General features: G+C 36.7%; 2 protein-coding genes across 2 annotated transcripts; one reads left to right on the top strand and one right to left on the bottom strand.

Moving 5' to 3' along the window:
* Positions 1-6,300: 6,300 nt before the first annotated feature.
* Positions 6,301-7,235, bottom strand: LOC116142465 (pentatricopeptide repeat-containing protein At2g22410, mitochondrial-like). The gene is made up of 2 exons (XM_031427897.1): positions 6,808-7,235; positions 6,301-6,769 (listed from the first exon to the last, which is right to left on the bottom strand). Exons 1-2 carry the CDS (start codon positions 7,233-7,235, stop codon positions 6,301-6,303), a joined length of 897 nt encoding a protein of 298 aa, XP_031283757.1.
* Positions 7,236-9,792: 2,557 nt separating this feature from the next.
* On the top strand, positions 9,793-10,681 carry LOC116142464 (triacylglycerol lipase 2-like). The gene is made up of 5 exons (XM_031427896.1): positions 9,793-9,813; positions 9,899-9,939; positions 10,029-10,111; positions 10,200-10,295; positions 10,386-10,681. Exons 1-5 carry the CDS (start codon positions 9,793-9,795, stop codon positions 10,679-10,681), a joined length of 537 nt encoding a protein of 178 aa, XP_031283756.1.
* The last annotated feature ends 11,807 nt before the right edge of the window (positions 10,682-22,488 follow it).

Here is a 22,488-nt window from a genome sequence, read left to right as displayed (position 1 = left end):
CTTCAAGCCCGTCTGTTTCTCGGCCCACATTTCCACGAGAGGGGAAGCAACAATCAGTGACCTACCTACAAAAAAAAAAAAAAAAAAAAAAAAAAGAAAGCCCTAGCAAGTGAACACTTTTACCTTTTTCGAGAATGATAACAAAATTGGCATTATCCTCCCAAAAGTTGTATGCCCTCAAGCAAGGAAGCCAGATAATCTCGTTGATGTTGCGCTCCCTATTAGAAAGGTCATTGAAGCCTCTGTAAGCTCGCAGCAGGGAGAAAATTTTGCTCAACGTTAACTGCAAAGCAAAAGAGTTTGGTTAGTTTGACTATCGAGCTTGAAAACACTCTTCACACACACTGGGGGTTGAAGTCTTATTAGCTTTTGAATCAAAAATGTCGGTCTTGCTGGCCTCATAAAAGAAAAACTAAAAGTCTCAATACGGGACCTTCTTTGGAACGTCGACCAGACCGTTGAAACATACTTTCCTCGCCTTGGAGAGGTAATATGTTTGGTCTTCACCCTTCTTTAATCTATACAAATGGATGAGCTTCTCAACAGATGGCTCGCCCAACTTGGCTATTTGGTTGGCTATGTACAAACCTATGATTATGACGTATGAGTTTGTGGACAGTTAGAGAAGGATGATGTCGAACCATCTCAAAACGTTGTCGATGAAATGGTGAGGGGGAATAGACATCACACATCTCAGAAGGGTCTTAGAGATCACTACCCAACATGTGGGAGGATTCTTCTAGGAGAAGCCTCTCGGAACTCTCAAGTTGAGTTGAGGTGCATAAGTAATCAAGGATTGCGATTCCTTCCACGGCCTATGAACTAGAGATCTCTTTGACTGAGTGACCTCCATAAAAGCATGATCGGACGAGCCTGTCGCATCAAGGTCTAAGCTTTGTGCGACGATCTCCTCGAAAACCTTAGGGATTATGCCCCCAAGGACTGTTGTGCCTGCAGGGGAATCAAACATGCGATCATTGTGTGGTTGCTCGATGAAGACATTATAGCTCACCTCTAGGTACTTGAAACAGAAGCAATCATGTGTCAGAGCTTGAAAAACTCGACGACCTATCCACACTTTGCTTTTAGTTCAGGCACCTGAGATAGCTCGCATCGAACAACAGACACGCGACCTACCAGGGATTCCAACAACCACCACACTAAACCCTTTTTAAACCCAGGACTATTGGAGACACACGTAAAAACCCAAGCAAAACCTTAAAAGACCCAATGTGGCCACGGTAATGGCCACCCATAATCGCAAAAATCAAGAAAGCAACTAAAGGAAGGGAAAAGAAACCTTATCGAAACAAGAGAATAGGAAAAAATCATCAGAAACGCACTATGAAGATGAAGAAGCAATGACAGAGTAAGCAAGAACGTTTGAGAATTTTTGCAAGGTGTGTAAGCTTTCTAATGAGTTCGCTCGCTTTTGTAGTGGTTTGCATGGGAGACGAAAGGGCAGGGTTTAATCGTAGCCATCAATCTACATCAGATCTCGACCCTCCATTCGTTGAGCAATCTTGGCCCTTGGACGTGGCCATGTGTCAATTATCCACAAAAGGGCGATCAACCGTCAGACTGCCATAATCATAACCATCATTGCACGTTGCCTCAACTTCACGCGTGGACAGCTGTAGTCGCCCATGGGTGTGTGCAAAATAATTCGATATCTGGTATCTGGTCTAGATCTGATCCGATCCGAAAAAATCGGATATCCGAAAATTTGGATCGGATTCGGATTAGATATATAAGAAGATTCATATTTTTTGGATCGACTGTGCAAAAAATCAGACATCCGTATCCGATTCGGTTTTTAAAAACCAAATAAAAATAATCCCAAATCATTTTTTGCTTAACTCTAGATCCCAAATCCCTAACTTTTTTCCTCACTCCAGAATCAACGAAAAAAAACCAAAATAATCGGTGCCTCTTCTCCACGATTTTGAGAGATATGTTTTCATTTCATCTCATTCTTAGATCTACTAAAAGCCTTGGTATCCTATAACTTAGTTGGCTGAAGCTCAAGAGTTTGTCTATTTGAGAAATGATTGCTGTGATGATTTAGTGGTCATTGTTGTTCCAACATTTGTTAAGATTGACTTATTATTCCTTCTCCTTAATTTGTTAGGTCTGTTTGATATTTAGAGCAGTAGTTTTTGTGTTTTGGTATATAGGATATTGGTCTAGTGGATAGCAAGATAGGTTCAATGTTTTAAATAAACAATAAGCAACATATTCTTTGTGAAGAATCGGCATTGAAGGAAAGCACACAAAAGGTATTGGTCTGCTCTACTGGTTTACTAGCATTTTTCAGGCTGTTTGGTGGCTGTAGTTTTCGGTTTCTTGCTGCTGTTTTGTAGTTTGTACTGTTCATTGCTCTGTCAAGGTGTTTCGATGCTGTTTTGCTGTGGCAGATTTTTTTGTGTTCCATTTGACTATTGTTTTGTTATTTCATCAAATCTTTATGTCTTTTAACTCCAATTTAGTTTAATTTTAGATAAATATAAAAGATTTAATTTCAAATAAAGTTCTTGTCGTAATGTTGTTTTGAAATTTGGATTAAAACTAGATATCCGGTTGATCCAATCCGAAAATTTGGATCGGATCAAGACTGGATCAGTCAAGAAATCGGATCGAATTCGGATTGGTTTCTTGGCTTATCCAAATATTCGGATTGGATCAGAATAAAGGACAACCGGATCGGATATCCGGTTTTGCACACCCCTAGTCGCCCACGCGTGATGAAAAGTAACTGCCAAATGCTGCCGCATTTAATGCGACATGACCACCTGGAATTTACACAAGTACCTTTTCTTTTCAAATTCTGGGTTCATCGAGGATGTCCCAAAAGAGAAAAGGTCAAGTGTGGAGTACGTCGATTGGACATGAGTACGAGCTCGACCGAATCTGCATCCAATACCCCGTCGATGAATGCCGAGCTTGATATCAAATCGAGCAATAGTCTTCAAAGCATGAAACGAGCATCAACACTAGGGGGCAAATGTTGTGTGTGATTTTTCCATCAAGCTTGGAGGATTACGAGGTTATAGCCTGATCCAGAACCAACTCGACTCTTCCGATTGTCCAACCCAACATAAGCTCGTCGAGTTATAGCTCGACCTAGCACAAGCTAGTTGCAACCAATCCTTACAGTTGTTCAACCAATTCACAGATAACTTCAAATCCAGGATATATCGGGAAAGATCAGATCGACAGTAATCTTTGCGCAATCACAGCGCCCAATTGCGAGAATATTGAAGTTGCATTTCAAACTTGGTTGTAATCCCTTTATTTTCGCTCTTTCCTTTGTACACAGTTTGTATATAAACCCCCTCCTACGATGAGAAAGGGGTTAGCAAATTAGTCAAGGACTATCATTGTAAGCTCTCACAGCTAATATAAGAACAGTGGACGTAGGGTCAAGAGTTTATCTCGCCGAATGGTGGGTGTCGAATCCAACAAATAATAAAATTCTCACTCTCAAATAAATACAAATTGTAATAGTGATGAGCAAGGTCGTATCCACAGAGATTGGGTAGATTTATTTTAATGAAAATTAAAGCAAAAAAAAAAAGGGGGTTTTGAAATTTCGAAGTGAAATAAAAGAAAACAATTATAATCAACTAAAAATTAAGGAAAAATCAATATCAGGCAAATATCCAACCAAAGGTATAATTTCAGAATTGGTTCAGAGAATTGATCACAGATACAAGGATAAAATCTTCTATTCTTCACTAAATTGGTTATGGTTATTAACAAGCTCTAACAACCTATCTCTCCTTACTTTCTCGATAACCAAAACAAGCTCTTTGATTACTTCCCTTGTCAATAAACAACCCTAAACAAGCTCTTAGGATTTAATCTATCGACAGCATTAATAATTAGAGAGACTACCAATTCTAGCCAACAAATACACAAGCTCGATTCATTTAGACTAGATTATACATCTTCATAACATAAATCGAAAATCCCTTTATAATCAACTATGTTATTTTACCACTAATATTAGAACACTTAAACAACTACGGATTTAAAGTTCTAAATGGCAATTTATCAACCTGATAATTGAACAACGGGCCCTTTGTATCAATCAATCAAGACAATAATTGTTAATAAACATAGAAGATATATAAATAGTAAAGAAATAAAAGAACATTGAAAATTATTTAGATCTCACGATCCTTGAAGAACCAAAACTTCAATTATCCTTTAGTTGGAAGAAAAGTATTTAACTACACATAATTTAAAAGAAAGCCTAAAGAAAAGAGAAGAAAAAGAGGTAGAGATAGATGTCCAATTTCTTGTGAATAATCTCCCTATTTATAACCCATCTAATAATAGTTGTCCTATCTAGATCAGGAAACTAATTAAAAGCAAATCCCACCAAAATAGGGAGTCTTGGCAAATCCTAAAGATTAAGAAAGGGGTAAATAAATCTTTCCAGCTGTCATATATATCTTTTTCTCCAACAAATTCGTAACCCTAAGTCAAAAATCTCGGATCCAATAAGGCGCGCCCACGCTTTAAGCAAAATCCGCTTTTGGAATGTATCTCTTTTCGAGCTCCAAATTTTTCTCTCCAAAACTCTTGATTTTGAATTCAATTTGATTTAACTCCTCAATCTACTCCACAAAATACGAAACATAATCAAAACCCAAGATTTAAGCATTTATAACCATTAAAACATGAGGAAATATAACAAATATATAGATATTATGAATGCTTATCACCGAACCACTTTAAAAATCTCTTTGCTATTTTCCTTACTGCATTTCATTGTTTATTTATTGCTGGTTACCCGTAATCATGCACACATCAGTTCCGATCCTGCCAAGGTCGATCAGATCACTCTGGTTGGTGTATTTTTGCATCAAAAATTATGTTTGAAAACCTCCCTGACTTCATTCCAAATTGATTTGAGAATGCCATGTGAAATGAAACAGTATACCATTAAATACCACAAAGGGGGCGTTTGGTTGGGGGTAACGTGGGATTACTAAGGTTATGTCATCTTATATTACTTTATTACCACGTTTGATTGTCAAGTAATATAAAATTCCGGTAATCTTCAAATATCAATAGTAGTTATTGATGGTAATGTTGGAGGTAATCTGATTACCTCCATTTTCTTAGGTATTGTAAGATTACTAGGGTAATCTTTTTTTTTTTTTTTTTGTTACAATTCTATCCCTTATTAATAAAATTTTAGGACAATAATGCCCTTAGTTTTAAATTTATTTACATGAATGTTGCTTTTACTATTTCACCTCAATTAATTAATTTTTTGGACAAAATTACCCTTAAATTCAAAACAAATTGTAGCCCACCCAAGCCACCACCCCCACCCACCTACCGCCGGCAACCACCATTGTGACCAGCCGCCGCTGTAGCCGGAATAGAGCATGGAAGGCCGAAAATGTCCGCCATGCGTCGATATGGCCATTTCCAGCCACATATCTGGCCATTGATGGCATATCTAATCTGGCCATCAAAGGCCAAATCCGTCGATCTGGCCGTCGACGGCCAAATCTATCACGTCTGGCCATTTTGGCCGGAAATGGCCATACGGCGCACGGAGGCCATTTCCTACCTTCTGTGAGCCATTAGGTTGTCGACGGCCTGTGGTGGTTGCTGGCAGCCGGCAATGGCTAGGTTTGTGGGGGTGCTTTGTTGATTTTCCAAACTTTTATTATGGGGTTATTTTTGCTAAATTTTTAACTACAGAGGGTTATAATAATCCAAATAATAATCAATATTAAAAAATAATATAATAATAATATTTAATTAGAGAACAGTTCTGTAATTTAAATAACATACCCACCAATTTATTTCTCACATTCAAACATATTAATATAACATACCTACCAATTAACTAAACACATTTTTCTAAAGATTCATAATAATCTTCAAGGTAATTTAACTTTCCAGTAATCCAACATTCCCTGAACCAAACACCTCCAAAGTAGTTTGACGGTTCGCTACGAATTATTGGGTGTATTACTCAAGAGGTCCTAAATTCGAATCCCCACGACTACTAATAAAGGATAGTTTGAGACTTAGCTGGCCGTTAATTTCAAGCCTAGGAGAATAGTCAAGATGGGCAAAAGTTGGCTCGGATACCAAAAAAAAAAAAAAAATGTATACTATTATGTTAGGCATGTGGAGATGATGCACGTATCAAGCAGGTTTGTCAACTATTAGACGGACTTTGTTCACAAATTGAGCTTGGAATGAAACATGATTCTTGAAAGACAGACTTAATTACATGAAAAGATCATTACTTTGGAAGAAAAAAAATCAGGCAATTTGCTCCTTCTCTAGCTTTCGAAAGAGAATGAACGCTTCCTCGGCATGTCCATAACTAGCCCACCCACAAATCAGTATTCCAACTAGCAATATTTCTCTAGGCATGGAATCAAACAATTCTTTAGCCCTTGAAATGGCTCCACTTTTTGCATACATATGCACCAACGCAGTGCCAAGAATGACTCCCATTTCGAGCCCTCTCGTTCTCATAAAAACATGAACCTTTTCTCCTAATTCTAAACAATCAGACTGTGCGCACGCAGATAAAACAGAAGCCAAAGTCACGCTATTGGGTTCAAATCCTTCTGAAATCATTTGATCAAACAGCAGCAACGCTTCATTAGCAAAAAAATTTTGCGCGTACCCACGTATCATCGTGGTCCATATGGTCAAATTCTTGTTAGTAAATCTGTCAAACAGTCGACGTGCATTATTTAAATCACTCGAAACAGAATAACTCGACGTGCATTATTTAAATCACTCGAAACAGAATAACTTCTGACTAAACCGTTAACAACATGCAAATCTAAATCCAACCCAGATTTTAAAACATGGGTATGAACCTGTTTACAACAATTTAAAGAACGAAGGCTAGCACAAGCCTTGAGAACAAAAGGAAAAGTATGCTCAGATGGTGCAAAACCAATTCTCCTCATATTTACATAAAGGGAAATTGCTTCATCTGGATTTTTATTACTAGCTTGAGCTCTAATGAGAGTGTTCCACATGAATTGATTCGGGTTTTCAATTTTGTTGAAAAGCTTTATAGCGTAGGGAAGATCGCCGGATGAAGATAGAGCGCAAAAGCAAAGTAAACGACTGGCGGCAAAGTGATCGTCAATGCGGGAAGAAACGATCATTTGAGCGTGGATTTGCTTTAGTTGGTGCATTGACTTGCATTTGTCTGCTAGAAGAGAGAGAGTCATAATGGGACGGGGTTAACGTAACCACACATGACCAGTTATTTACAAGAACAAATTTCATCAATATAATCATGGTAAATAATAATTATTTCTACATTAAAATTAACATTTGAATACGCAATCTAGTTTAAAATTAACTTGAGTTTATAGATTTAGGAAGTAGTTTATTTTGTTTGACCCATGAGTTTGTTAATAGCCGGGATGGCAAAATTCCTTGTGGGCTGTCCCTGCAAGCCTCTGCCCCATTCATGTTGAGGATTAAGTGTAAAAAGTCAGAGACGGGCCCAGAATGGTGATGACTCATCATCCCCACATTGGTGTTGGGTCAGAGAGGGGATTGATTCTAATCCCAGCCCTACCCAAAATCCTCGAAAGATACAAAAATCAAATAAATAAATTGAAAAACCAAATAAATAAATTTCTCTTTCAAAATCATTTATGGAAAACGTATGTTATATAATCTATCTATTATATTTGGGTACATAAATTTGTTAAATATAATAATTTAGATAGAGTTATATTCATTTTATCTAATGTATTTAGATATCAATTTATCTAGATGAATTTAAGTATTTATTTATCTTCCATTATTTACCTTTTTAAATATTCATCTTATATAAATTGAGAGAAAATCCAGAAAATTTTCCCAAAATTTTGTATATTAGACAGTGTTGTAGTTTTCTTCAAAGAAAACTTTTTGCTTTCATCGCAACTGCTGGATACTGGGTTGAAGAAAACTACAACACTGTCTAATAGTATTTATCTTATATAAATATTTATTTATTTATTTATTTTATCTTATATATTTAGATATCTATTTGTCTAGATGAATTTCAGTATTTATTTATCTCTTAAGTATTTATCTTATATGAATCGAAAGAAAATCCAGAAATCCTCTCTAATATTTTGTAAATTAGATAGTTTTAGGAAAACTCTTTGTTTTCATTGCAATTACTAGTAACTGCATTTGAAGAAAACTACAACACTGTCTAATAGCATTTATCTTACATAAATATTTCCTTATTTATTTATTTTATCTAATGTATTTAGATATCTATTTATCTAGATGAATTTTAGCATTTAAATATCTTCCATTATTTATCACTTTAAATATTTATCTTATATAAATCGAGAGAAAATCCAGAAAACTTCATTAAGAGCCGGGCCTAGAATGGTAATGACTCATCATCCCCAAATTGATGTTGGGTCGGAGAGGGGATTGATTCTAATCCCAGCCCGACCCAAAATCCTCGAAAGATACAAAAATCAAATAAAAAAATTGAAAACCCAAATAAATAATTTTCTCTTTCAAAATCATTTATGGAAAACGTATGTTATATAATCTATCTATTATATTTGGGTAGATAAATTTGTTAAATATAATAATTTAGATAGAGTTATATTCATTTTATCTAATGTATTTAGATATCTATTTATCTAAATGAATTTCAGTATTTATTAATTTTCCATTATTTACGTCTTTAAATATTTATCTTATATAAATTGAGAGAAAATCCAGAAAACTTTTCTAAAATTTTGTATATTAGACAGTGTTGTAGTTTTCTTCAAAGAAAACTTGTTGCTTTCATTGCAACTGTTGGATACTGGGTTGAAAAAAACTACAACATTGTTTAATAGTATTTATCTTATATAAATATTTATTTATTTATTTATTTTATCTTATGTATTTAGATATCTATTTATCTAGATGAATTTTAGTATTTATTTATCTTTTTAAGTATTTATCTTATATGAATGAAAGAAAATCTAGAAAACTTCTCTAATTCTGTATTTTGTAAATTAGATAGTATTGCAGTTTTCTTAAAAGAGTTTAAGAAAACTCTTTGCTTTCATTGTAACTGCTGGTAACTGCCTTTGAAGAAAACTACAACATTGTCTAATATTATTTATCTTACATGAATATTTATTTATTTTATCTAATGTATTTAGATATCTATTTATCTAGATGAATTTTAGTATTTATTTATCTTCCATTATTTATCTCTTTAAGTATTTATCTTATATGAATCAAAAGAAAATCCAGAAAACTTCTCTAATATTTTGTATATTAGATAGTACTGCAATTTTCTTAAAAGAAAATTCTTTGCTTTCATTGCAACTGCTGGTAACTGTCTTTGAAGAAAACTACAACACTATATAATAGTATTTATCTTACATAATTTTTATTTATTTATTTATTTTATCTAATGTATTTAGATATCTATTTATCTAGATGAATTTTAGTATTTATTTATCTTCCATTATTTATCTCCTTAAGTATTTATCTTATATAAATTGATAGAAAATCCAGAAAACTTCGTTAAGATAAATACTATTGGACAGTGTTGCAATTTTCTTCAGAGAAAACTTTTTGCTTTCATAGCAACTGTTGATGTTTGCCTTTGAAGAAAACTACAACCGTGTCTAATAGTATTTATCTTGTATAATTATTCTTTATTTAAAATATTTTATTTTTTTAATTGAATCTTGACTCTTTTAAGTTTCACTTATTTTCTTTTAACAATTTTCCAAGTTTTTTTTTTTTTTTTTTTTATTTCATATGAATCCTTTTCTCGGAGAGGTCAGTGGAGTTATAAGAATTTCATTGTCAATGATTACTTCAGACACAACACATGAATAAAATTGATGTTTCGTTTTCTTAACAGGCCGTTGGGTTGATTGGAATAGCAGAGTTCAAACCAAAAGGGTAAGAATCAGTTTTAAGATATTTATAAACTTTGTTCCTAACATAAAAATGCTCATAATTTTAATGGTTTGGTTCTCTGATCATATCAGGGATCCTGTTGTTGATAGTTTTCTCAAATCAATTTGTTCTTTTACTGGGCTTAACTGCAATGATTTAGTAACATCACTTAGCGGTAATTTTTTGAGCTCTAATTGTTTGTTCTTGGGCAACAACGGTCTTTTTGTGAACTATTGTTTTAACTAAAATTTTCCCAATTGCAGGATTTAATTGTTGTCTCAATGCTTCAGCGATCAATAAGTACCTAAAAAATGAGCCTCAATCGACATTAATAAAAAATCTGATACACCTCTCGCAGAGTGAGTCTGTCATCTCTAACCTTAATATTGGTTGAAAAAATTAAATAAACCTTAAACTATATGTAATTGTCGGGCAAAATGAAATTGTAGTTATTCGAACTAAGGTGATTGCAAAGTTTGATGGGTTTCTACCATATAATCTAAAGCGTTACGAAGCATTCAGACCGCCTGTTTATAATGTGGCCAACCTTCCAAGTGACCTTCCTCTGTTTCTGAGCTATGGAGGCAATGATGCAATTTCTGATGTTGAAGATGTTCAGTATTTAATTAATATTCAGAAAAATCATCTTGGAGATAAGCTAAAATCTTTGTTTGTAAAAGATTACGGACACTTTGATTTCATTAAAGCTGTAAATGCCAAGGATCTCTTTATAATGAAGTTGTAGACTTCTTTATAAGTCAGAAGTAGTTGATCTCTAAAGAGGTTAGAGTTTTGTTTGCATCCAATTTTTCAATAAATCATTTTCAAAAATTAGATTGATTTTGATGAGAAACTTTTGAATGATTGGCAACAGGTTTATAAATTTACTACTCCTCAAATAAAGATTATTTTAATTTGTCATTAATTCTCTCTCTCTCTTTTTCCGTTCTTTCTTTGTTTTTTCATTCTTGCTGACATTACTTTGTTGCCCTCTTTGTATTGTCTTTATAAAGATAACATTTTTCTATATAAATAAGCTAGATGTCTTTGGTGGAAGTGGATTTTATTAGGTACACGAAGGTTCTGGCAATAGTTATAAAAGACACACTGTCCAGGACAACTCCAATTAAACGACATCACACTGCACCATAAAAACTTCATCCCGAGGCTGAGGTTGGGTGGGTCCCCTTAACATCAACGGCATTTTATTAAAAAGTCAAATAAAGTTCAAATTTAATTAAAATGTCATATAGTTTGAAAGTGTTAAGTAAATAACCTCATTATTGATTAAGGTTAATTAAACATGATTAGTGGTTAATTATGATTAATGAAGTATTGTGTAATCTTTTAAAAATGACAATGTGTCCCCAAAGACCCGAAATTCTTGCAAACAAACCCAAACACCTTTTTCTTCTTCGTCCCGCCATTAACGCATCCCTCCTCTGGTTGTTGTTTCTTCTAAGGTTTGTCTACTTCTTCTTCTTCTTCTTCTTTTGCATCTTCTTCTTCGTCTACATCTTCTTCTTCTTGTACATCTTCTTCTTCCTCCTTCCTGTACATCTTCTCCTTCCTGCCATTAACACTACCTTCTTCCTCCGCCATTAACTTCTTCTCCACCACAGATCCTCCTCCTCCTGACATTTCGTCCAGGTATGTGTATCTCCCTTTCCATTTTATATTTCGATTTACAAAGATTTAATGATGGATTGAGTTTGGGTTATGATTTTGATTTAGTTGTTTAGGTTGTTGGGTTGTGTTTGATGTAATGCAAGTTGAAAGAAGTGAAATTTGTTGAATATTTTCTTGCATTGTGGGTAGCTGCGGGTGGTAGCACCGATTGTAGGTGGAGATGACTGAAAATGTATTCTGGATATGATGGATCGCTTAAGTGATCTGGTGTATTGCTTAAGCGATCTGGTATGTCTGGTATAATGCAGCAAAAGATCGCTTAAGCGATCTGCTATAAGGCTGGTATCTGACAGCAGATCGCTTAAGCGATTAGGTAAATGACAAAAGATCGCTTAAGCGATATGTTATGTCTGGTGTATGGCAGCAGATTGCTTAAGTGATCAAGTAAAAGGCAAAAGATCACTTAAGCGATCAAGCTTATTTATCCATTATATCGCTTAAGCGATATACCAGATCGTTTAAGCGATACACCAGATTGCTCAAATGACTCTACAGATGCTTTTTAAAATCTTTCAACCCTTAATAAATCAGTTAATAATATTTTTTTTCTTGCATTATAGGTACTTGGCTATTATTAGACATGGGACAAGTTGTTTTGGGTGTTGAATATTTTGGTGAGTGGGTGGAGGAAGAAAGTTGCTGGAAATGAATTGGGAAGAGCAAAGAAGTTATACCAATTGTTGTGAGCACAGAGGTTAGTTTTGATGAGTTGATTGATGAAATAATTAGAAGAGGTGATTTGAGTTGCTCACGTAGTGATATAGTTGTGAAGTATGTTTTAAGCAAAGTTCCTGAACATTATAAGGTACCTCCTACTATATTAAAGTCAAATAAATGTGTGAAATTATATAAGATTGATGTGGGTGATAATGGTTTGAGACCGATTTTAAGGGTTCCTCTTATAGATAAACCATTAGAAGTTGGTTCAAAGGAAGGGGATAACGAGGAAGTTGGCAAAGAGAATGCTACTTTTAATTTGAACTACGAGGGCATTGATTTCTTAGTTGAAAAATCAAGAGTAGGCGGTGATTTGGGTGGTGAGGAGGACACTGTAGAAGAGGTTGGTCATGTGCGGCAGAATGAAAATGTTGAAGAGGAGGACCCCGTACATATTCTCGCAAATGTAGATATTCCTTTAAATACAGATTATGCAGAAGGTGTAGTTTGTGAGGAAGAGAACACTATGGTCCTTTATGCAGGTTCAGAGTGGCAATTGCAGGTAGTAGTGAATCAGCTCATATTTTTACGGATAGATCAGAGTTATGCATAAAGTATTTATTTGATAACAAAGAGGAAGTGGTGAGGAAGCCAAAACTTGTTGCCGTGAGAGGTAATTTTGAGTTCATTACCAAAACGTCTAATTCATCGGTTGTGACAGTTGCATGTCGTGATCGAAAGTGAAAGTGGCGGGTTTATTGTAGAAGGTTGGCGAAGTCCAAAAAATTTATTGTTAACACATATACTCATAAGCACGTATGTGGTTTGAGACATATTTCAGGTGAGCATCGACAAGCCTCTACTGATGTTATTGGACAATTTGTCAAAAGTCAGTTCATTAAAGGGAAATGTCTATCTCCTAAAGACATTCAGAGACTTGTGCACACAGAGTTGAGATGTGTTGTTAGTTACTAGAAATGTTGGAAAGGGAGACAATATGCACAAGTTTTTGTGAGGGGCACACATTATTAGAAGCGTACCGTTATATGCTTGAGTTGACAAACCAAGGTAGTAGGACGGCTTGGAGTGGGACAAGAATATGAGGTTTAAATACTTTTTTGTTGCTTGCGGTTCTACTGTAAGGGGTTTTGTAAACATGAAAAAGGTGTTGGTTGTTGATGGTTGCTTTTTTACGGGAAAGTATGAAGGTACATTGTTGGTGACCACTGCACAAGACATCGAGAATCACACATATCCCGTTGGATGGTGTGTGGTTGACTCTAAGAACAACAAGTCATGGACTTAGTTTTTTCAGCAATTACGTATGATAGTGCTTGACAATGACGAGCTGTGCATAATATCCAATAGGCACAACTTTATAAAGATTGGGATTGCCACTATTTACCCTCAAACACATCACAGATTTTGTATGAGGCACCTTGGTGAGAACATAAACAAAAGTTTAAGTGTTCTGGCCTCCTTCAGACATACTACATGGCAGCAAAAGCTTATCGAGTTGATGAGTTTGAGGAGCACTTCCAGCAAATCCGAATCAAGGATGATAAAATTGCTAAGTATCTTGAGTATGATGTTGGTTTCGAGCAATAGAGTAGAGCTTACTATCCTGGAAGAAGGTTTGACGTCATGACCACGAACATAGCCGAGTCCATAAATTTGAAGTTATTAATAGAAAGAGAGTTTACAATAGTTTCCCTTTTTGATGCAATCCAGAGGACATTGTCACGGTGGTTCCATGAGCATTATACGGAGTTAGATAATTTTACCACAACTCTTATTCCATCAACTGAAATATTATTGCGAGAACATATGGAACTGTCAAATGCACTATTTGCCTATTCTCTTAATGCTTAAGAGTTCATCGTGCACCGCTATGGTCCGAATGCCCTAATTAACCTTCTTAGTAAAACTTGCAACTGTAAAGTGTTTGACATTCAACGTTTACCTTGTCCTCATGCACTAGCAACACTGAAAAACCAACGGAAGCTGGATTTTGGTTCAAGAATTTACATGGAACTTTGCTCCCCTCTCTATATGGCAAATCACTACATGTTGGCTTATTCGGAAACGATATATCTTGTTCCTCCAAAAGAGCAATGGGTGGTGCCGTCAGAGTTGGTTCACATTATCATCCATCCGCCATTCAAGAAGACAAAAAAGGGGAGAAAAAGAGTTAAGTGTATTCCAGCAGCCTCTGAGGTTCCCCGGAGGATGAATAAGTGCTCAATTTGCAAGCAAGCTGGCCACAAGAGAAGCAGTTGCCAGAATTGATCACATTTAGATCCAAAAAATCATGTTGAATTGATCAGCAGCAAGAAAGCAAGCCATCTGTAAATAAGATCAGATCGCTTAAGCGACATAAGATCGCTATTTGCATATCTGAACAGCAGATCGTTTAAGCGATCTACTGCTTAGATCAGATTTGGTGGCTACCAGATCGCTTCAACGACATAAGGTCGCTTAAGCGACCGAAGATTGCTTAAGCGATCTGATGAAGTTATTATGTTTCTCTTTTGTAGTGCATTAAACTGATTTTATATCCCTATAATTCCAGTTATGTCATCAAGAAGAAGGATGAAATCGAGAGAGTTGCTAAGGCCAACCGTTGAAGAGTGGCTGTTTTCAATTTTTTATGTTTTAAATTTTATTGTTACCTTGAATAAATCATCCTTTATAACGTATTAAATCAAATTAATTATTTTTCATTTTCATCAATTTTAAAAAGGGTTTAAGTTAGTAAAATTTTGCATATTACCTTTGAATAGCATTGATAGCTGCCCAAAGAAGTAAGACAAGCAAAATAAATATTATCAACATCACTGTCGTATCAAGACAATCAATCAATCAATCAATTTACTAAATTAGTCACGAGTGTGGCATGTTAGTAGAAACGTACCTCATTTCACAAATATGGATGGTTATGATTGAATATAAAGCTCAGCCACAACACGAAATATAATTTCTCACTCAAACGTGCACAATATCAAAAGATCGGCGAGATAAGAAGAAAAATGGCCTTGGTCGCTTAAGCGATCAATGATCGCTTAAGCGACCAAGGCCAAAAGTGAAGAATCGTTTAACGACCAAGGGTAAAAACGAAGAATCGCTTAAGCGAGACCTTAAATTGCTTAAGCAATCGTGCATCTAGGCAGATCTTGATTCTACCCTGGACTTGACTACTTAAGCGATCCCAAATCGCTTAAACGACCAAGGGTAAAACCAAAGAATCGCTTAAGCGAGACCATAAATCGCTTAAGCGATCATGCATCTAGGCAGATCTTGATTCTGCCTCAGACTTGATGGCTTAAGTGATCCTAAACTGCTAAAGCGACGTAAAAGCGAACAATCACTTAAGCAAGAAAGTAAATCGCTTAAACGATCATGCATCTGGGCACGTATTGATTTTGCCTTGTACATGATCGCTTAAGCGACCAATGGTAAAAGTGAAGCATCGCTTAAGTGATCCTGATCCTCGCTTGTATGTGATCGCTTAAGCAACTAAGTCTGAACATATTGGATCGCTTGAGAAAGACCTAAGATCACTTAAGCGATCCATTGTAGTCGGATGACCTTTATTCTACCTTTGACAAGATCGCGTAAGCGATTTATTATCTCTTAAGTAACCAAGGCTAAATAGCCAAGATCTCTTAAGTGAAACCATATATCGCTTAAGCGATCAAGGCTAAATAGATGGAATCGCTTAAGCGACACCATATATTGCTTAAGCGATTAAAGGTAATTTACTTTGGTACTTTAAAAACATTTTATACTTTAATATTTTTTTTTTTAATGTTTAAGTACAGACGTAAAAAAACTAATTTAATTAAAATATAATTTTGAAAAAAAATCATTAAGTGATATAAATAATCAAATCAATTGACACAAGACAGATCATGGTTCATTAAACTAATCGTACAGTCAAAATTGAAGTTTATTTCAATCTAATCATTCTCAAATACATCATCCATATTTATGAAATTAGGTACGTTTCTACTAATATGTCATGCTAGTGCGCTATGACATTCATCCATCTATCATACGGTTGTAACCTTAATATGTGTTGATGGAATTAGGTTGCAAATAATCCTTCTTAATTGGCCTTAATAAGTGTTACTAACCGATGTTGCTTAACATTAACGTTAATAATCATGTGATGTTATGAACGTCCGAAGTTCACACTAACGTCACTTAATATGGGACAACCTATTCCCAAAAAAAAAAAATAAAGGGAATCGCTTAAGCGATCCTGTCATCACTTAAGCGATCCAGTGTTGATAAGCTTTTATCGCTTAAGCGATAGTGTTAATTGCTTAAGTGATCTTGTGAAAGGCAATAAAAATAATCCGAATACACTGGATCGCTTAAGAGATTTCATTTCTCGTTTAAGCAATCCAGTGTATTTAGCCCTAGTCGCTTAAGCGATCACGTACAGGCAAGAATCAAGATCACTTAAGCAATCATGTACAAAGTAGAATCAATATCTGTCTAGATGCACGATCACTTAAGCGATTTACTTTCTCGTTTAAGCGATTGTTCGCTTTTACCCTTGGTCAGTTAAGCGATCAAGTCCGAGGCAAAATCAAGATCTACCTAGATGCACGATCGCTTAAGCGATTTATGGTCTCACTTAAACGATTCTTCGCTTTTACCCTTGGTCGATTAAGCGATTTGGTATCACTTAAGCGATCAAGTCCGAGGCAAAATCAAGATCTGCCTAGATGCACGATCGCTTAAGGGATTTATGGTCTTGCTTAAGCAATTCTTCGCTTTTACCCTTGGTCGCTTAAGCGATTTGGTATCACTTAAGCGATCAGGTCCAAGGCAGAATCAAGATTTGCCCAGATGCATGATCGCTTAAGCGATATATGGTCTAACTTAAGCAATTCTTCGTTTTTACTCTTGATCGCTTAAGCGATACCAAATCGCTTAGGCGATCAAGTCCGAGGCAGAATCAATATCTGCTCAGATGCATGATCGCTTAAGCGATTTATTGTCTCGCTTAAGCGATTCTTCGCTTTTACCCTTGGTCGCTTAAGCAATTTGGTATCACTTAAGCGATTTGGTATCACTTAAGCGATCAAGTCCGAGGCAGAATCAATATCTTCCCAGATGCACGATCGCTTAAGCGATTTATGGTCTCGCTTAAGCGATTCTTCGCTTTTACCCTTAGTCACTTAAGCAATTTGGTATCGCTTAAGCGATTTGGTATCACCTAAGTGATCAAGTCCGAGGTAGAATCAATATCTGCCCAGATGCACGATCGCTTAAGCATTTTATGGTCTTGCTTAAGCGATCCTTCGCTTTTACCCTTGATCGCTTAAGCGATTTGGTATCACTTAAGTGATCAAGTCCGAGGCAGAATCAAGATTTGCCTAGATGCATGATCACTTAAGCAATTTATGGTCTCGCGTAAGTGATTATTTGCTTTTACCCTTGGTCGCTTAAGTGATTTCTAATCGCTTAAGTGATCAAGTCCATGACAGTATAAACATCTGCTCAGATGCACGATCGCTTAAGCGATTTATTGTCTTACTTAAGCGATCCTTTATAAAAAAAAAACCTTTATCACTTAAGCGATATATGTAGTCACTTATATATCGCTTAAGCGATCATGAGCAATACATATTTTTTCCAGCTTTTCTCCTGAATTTTGACAAACTAAAATCACCAACACATATTAATTCCATATTTTCTCCTGAATTTGATAACCTAATTGCATCAACACATCAATGCCATGTAACAAGAATACTAAATAAACTCAAACTCAAAAGAGGGAGAGAAATACTGAATTTTTTTTGTATTAATATGAAATGTGTCAATTACATTAAATTACAACATTATATACAACAAATAAATCTCCTATATACATCCAAAACAAAAGCAGGGCCGTCAGCCTCCATCCCCCCTCTTCATCATTCTTTTTAGCCACTTCCCTATCCTCCAAAATTATCCAGCACACCTTCAGCATCAGCGGTAGCACCACAACCCAAGTATCAACAATCTAACGCCTAACAACACTAGTTGATCCAATTCAAGACAACCCAATAAGACAACATCACATAAAAAAATTCTAAGTCCAATTTCCATACCTTTTGATGACAAAATCAATAATGACTTGGATTGAGTTCTGGTAAGTCAAAAGGGATCTATATGCCCATGAAAGCACTCAACAGCTTAGCGCTCCCGACAGTTGCTTATTGTTTTGTTATTCAAGCCATCCATCGGGGTGTTGGTCATGTCGAACTCAATAAATTTTAGTGCATTTGCCCTACAATAAGCACTACAATAGGAGGAAGACATTAGCATTAGAATCAACTTATAAAACAGTTGCATTATGTAAGTTTTATACAAAATTTATCTTGAGTCATTTGTCGGGACGGGAAGGCGCTTGAGTGGCCACTTTCCCATCAGAAGTTCATCACCTAAGTGTTGAAACATCTCACTGTCATGCAACAACTGCAGGAACAATACACACAGTGGCTGCAACTCCGTCTCCAATTGCCTCTCTCAACAAATATTGGGGTTGCAGTCAAGGATCTACAACAAGTCCTCCTCTAGTAGCGCGAAGATGGTTATCCAATGCATATCCTTGATGTTCATCATGTAGTATACTCTTTTAATGTTTGCCCAACTACTGCCATGTTTGGGCCTTTCCCCCTGTACATACTGCATCATCCTGTCATCAAATTGAAAATCATTAGGGACACCATCGAAGTCATCTATGGCTAATCTTCTCTACTTGTCTCCCCTTGTTGCACCTTTATCAATGACCTTTTTCATTAAACTGTCATATGTAGTTACTAGCGTTTGGCCAAAAGCCACATCGGTGTGGCATAGTGCAGATACAAAATATCATCATTACTGCTCTGTCGTAGCCTCATAAGTGCCAATACCTCATTGATGTGCTGCATCAAATAAAAACTACATGATAAATATACAATACCTCATGGAAAACATAAGCAAAAATAAGGGAAAATAACTCACCAAGTCGTCGAGCCACCTGCCCATTGTCAACATCTTTTCAAACCACACCCGGGGATAATCCGCGGTCTTGCACTTGACATGTCCATCACTTCCAGAATCATTGTAATAGGCATAGAAGAGTTTTTTCTTTTCCTCGTTTATTGGCCTATACAAATCGACCTTTAACTTATCTGATTTCACTTGCCCACTTCCTCCGCCTTCCTCCTCAATTTTCACTTACCCACTTCCTCCGCCTTCCTCCTCTAATTTCACTTCCCCACTTCCTCCTCTAATTTCACTTCCCCACTTCCTCCTTACCTTCCTCCTCCATTTTTGCTTCTCCACTTTCATGGACTTCCTCATTTTTTTCTTCATTTTCCTATTCTTTCCATACATTACTGCCGTGTAAGGAGAAATTACATGTTTACTCTTTCGGCTCTCTCTTTTATACTTAGGTTGCACTTCAACCACTTTTAATACCCCACCAACTTCCTCCTCCACCCTACCAACTTTCTCCGTCACCCTATCAACTTTCTCCCCCACCCTTTTCATCTGCTATTTCATGTTCTCAAACCTCTCATAAACGATTTTTGTAAAACTCTACAACAGACAGCTTATGAGGTCAACCACCTCATTCTCCCGACCCCAATGCCTCGGCAAAGCGGTACTTGTTGTACCAGTTTGCCAATTGGGTGGAGGTGTATGAACCTCTTCATCTTCCTCTCTCCCGCCGATTGGAGCTTCATCATCCTCGGCGTCAACAACATTCTCAAGCAGTGGCCCTGCAATTGCACTCACATACGTGACTCGCATTAGGTGTTCTATCCCTTCATCTGCTTTATCCTCCAGTGCTTTGAACGATGTAACATACTCTTCTCCCGCTTCACCCCTAGTAGCGGTGAGGACGGGACGGACGACTTCCTACCATAAGAAAAAAAAAATCAATCAAATTTAAGCCACATTTAAAAGCAAATGCATATTCAAAAGATTAATCCTTTAATCTTACCCGAGTCGCTTGAATTTCTATTTCTATTTTGTCGTAATCCCAATGGGGTACACTTCTCGACGTGCCACCACAACATCCTAGGAAATTGCAGTCGCTCATCCGAAGTCATCATTCTCCCCCCCGCCTTAGCCAGGACAGGGACGACCTCATACATCCAAGCCTACATTGTAAAAAAACAGTCCATATCATAATTAAAACAAATATAATAACAAAAATATAACAAAAAGCTATTAATATTTACTTGCATTACCCATGGGAAGCCAAATAAATTGTACGTGTTCGGTCTATTCTTCTTGACAGATTTGCGCTACTTTAACATCATGTCTTTTCCTTACAGGGAGTCCATGGTTAGCTGAAATGATACCCCTCCCCACGATAAGCATTAAAGAAGTCCATGTTGCTTGCAAACTTCACCTAATCCATATTAACGACTTTTGTTGAGTCAGAAGCCATTAGGATCGAATGCACGAACCATATCATGACACATCTTGAACCTCTCTGAAGAGGTATACCCACCTTCATCTAACCTCTCCTCTAAATCGCGTCTCGTAATAGACGTCTCCCCCCCCCCCCCCCCAAAAAAAAAAAAAAAAAAAACCTTTTTAGCCAAGTTATCAGTTGCCCTACTCTTCTTTATTCTCTCTTGCTCTGCGGCATCTGGAAATACCCTACATCTTAAGCTCGTCATCAGGGCATATTCCATCATCACAAAACGTAGTGGCTTTCCATCCACCACGAACCACATTTTTTTTTCTTTTTTGGCGTTTAGCTAAGTGCAGCAACATATAATGCACTCCCTGCCCCAATCACAAAACGACCGAAACAACTCTCTTTAAATCAGTCTATACCTTTCTCCTGTTCCTATAAAATCTCCATTATTCTTGTAAAAACTTGCCAACTCGACCTAACTATCACTCTTATGAGGAAGTACGGTATCTTATCGCTCACAACCTCCAACCCATAGTCTTTGTAATTTACGCTTTGGAAAATCTGCACAATCGATATAAACTAAATATTAGCAATAAAAAAAAAAAAACCAAAACAACCAATAGGCTGCCAATTTGGGGGATATGGGCTTTAAGAGCATTAGGGAGTGGGTGTTTTTGGCCTCGAGAGGACTGGGGAAGCAAATGCAAGCCCTACAAAAGCTGTTGTGGTAGGTTCAATGAGGTTGGAGGGTTGAGGATGACAGGAGGTGACGGAATAAGGGGGCTCGAGGACTGCCTTGCATATTGCAAGGCTGGCCACGCACAGCATGCCGCCACCTCTTGCCATCCCCAGCCTACCAACCTCCCACAAACAACCTCCCTACAACCTCCCTTGCCTTCCTTCATCCTCTGGAACCCAAACAAAGCCACTCCCTCAATTCCTGCCAACTGCTCGACAAAACGCCACAACCACCGTAACAATAAAACCAACTACATCTCCCCCAAATTCGCACAAATCAATCAAATTTCTCATCCAATTCCAAAAAAAAAAGTAAAAAAACGTACAATTTCTTCATCGACGTCCTCCTCCTCGCCTGAATTCTCGCTGGCGTCTTCCTCTTCAGAACCTTTTTCTAATTCTTCTCTTGTTCTTGTGTTACCATTGTCTTCTCTGCCTCTGGACCACCTTCACTCATCGGATGATCCACCAGAGCATCTTCTTCGACATCATTTGAACTGTCACCGCCGCTGGAGTCTAGGATTTGAAGTGGGTTTGGATTTTCCTCCTCTTTCTGAATATCAGTCATGATTTTGTGTAAGGAAGCTTTAGGATTGAATATTTGCCAGAATAGGGCACTTTCGTCACCAGCAATGGCAAAAAAACTCAAAGGTGTTCGTCGGTTGTTTTTTGGGTATTTGGCTCGATTAAACGATTTTGAAGGGTGGGGGTCGTTTTTAATTTTTAAAATTTAAACAAACTTCTATTAATTATAATATTACCTATATATGTTTAAATTATTTCACTTTAACCCATTTTACATAAAGGTGGGCAAGGGACCGGTCCCTTGCGGGCCCAGGCCTGGGCCCGTTTGGGACTGGTCCCAAATGGGACCAGTCACTCATGGGCCTGGGACCGGTCTCAGGCCCATGAGAAAAACCAGGACCCGGACTAGGCCTTAGGCCTATTCGGGACTGGTCCCATGGGGTTTGGATAATTTTATTTTCCCCCTCAATTTTTTTTTATATTTTGGGGGCAAAACGAAATTTTATAGGGGGTTTTTAGTATTTTTT

This window comes from Pistacia vera, unplaced genomic scaffold, assembly GCF_008641045.1.
Source record: "Pistacia vera cultivar Batoury unplaced genomic scaffold, PisVer_v2 Contig41, whole genome shotgun sequence".
Lineage (NCBI taxonomy): Eukaryota > Viridiplantae > Streptophyta > Magnoliopsida > Sapindales > Anacardiaceae > Pistacia > Pistacia vera.
The sequence above is the reverse complement of the archived record's forward strand: the minus strand, read 5'-3'. Positions and strand labels throughout refer to the sequence as shown.

What these genes read in the sequence shown, in the direction of transcription:
- LOC116142465 (XM_031427897.1), bottom strand. Translation starts at nt 7,235, where the DNA reads ATGACTCTCTCTCTTCTAGCAGACAAATGCAAGTCAATGCACCAACTA. An exon ending in GTTGTTAACGGTTTAGTCAG is followed by an intron (nt 6,770 to 6,807) that starts AAGTTATTCTGT and finishes ATAATGCACGTC; the next exon opens with GAGTTATTCTGTTTCGAGTG.
- LOC116142464 (XM_031427896.1), top strand. Translation starts at nt 9,793, where the DNA reads ATGAATCCTTTTCTCGGAGAG. An exon ending in TTTAGTAACATCACTTAGCG is followed by an intron (nt 10,112 to 10,199) that starts GTAATTTTTTGA and finishes TCCCAATTGCAG; the next exon opens with GATTTAATTGTTGTCTCAAT. An exon ending in TCTGATACACCTCTCGCAGA is followed by an intron (nt 10,296 to 10,385) that starts GTGAGTCTGTCA and finishes ATGAAATTGTAG; the next exon opens with TTATTCGAACTAAGGTGATT.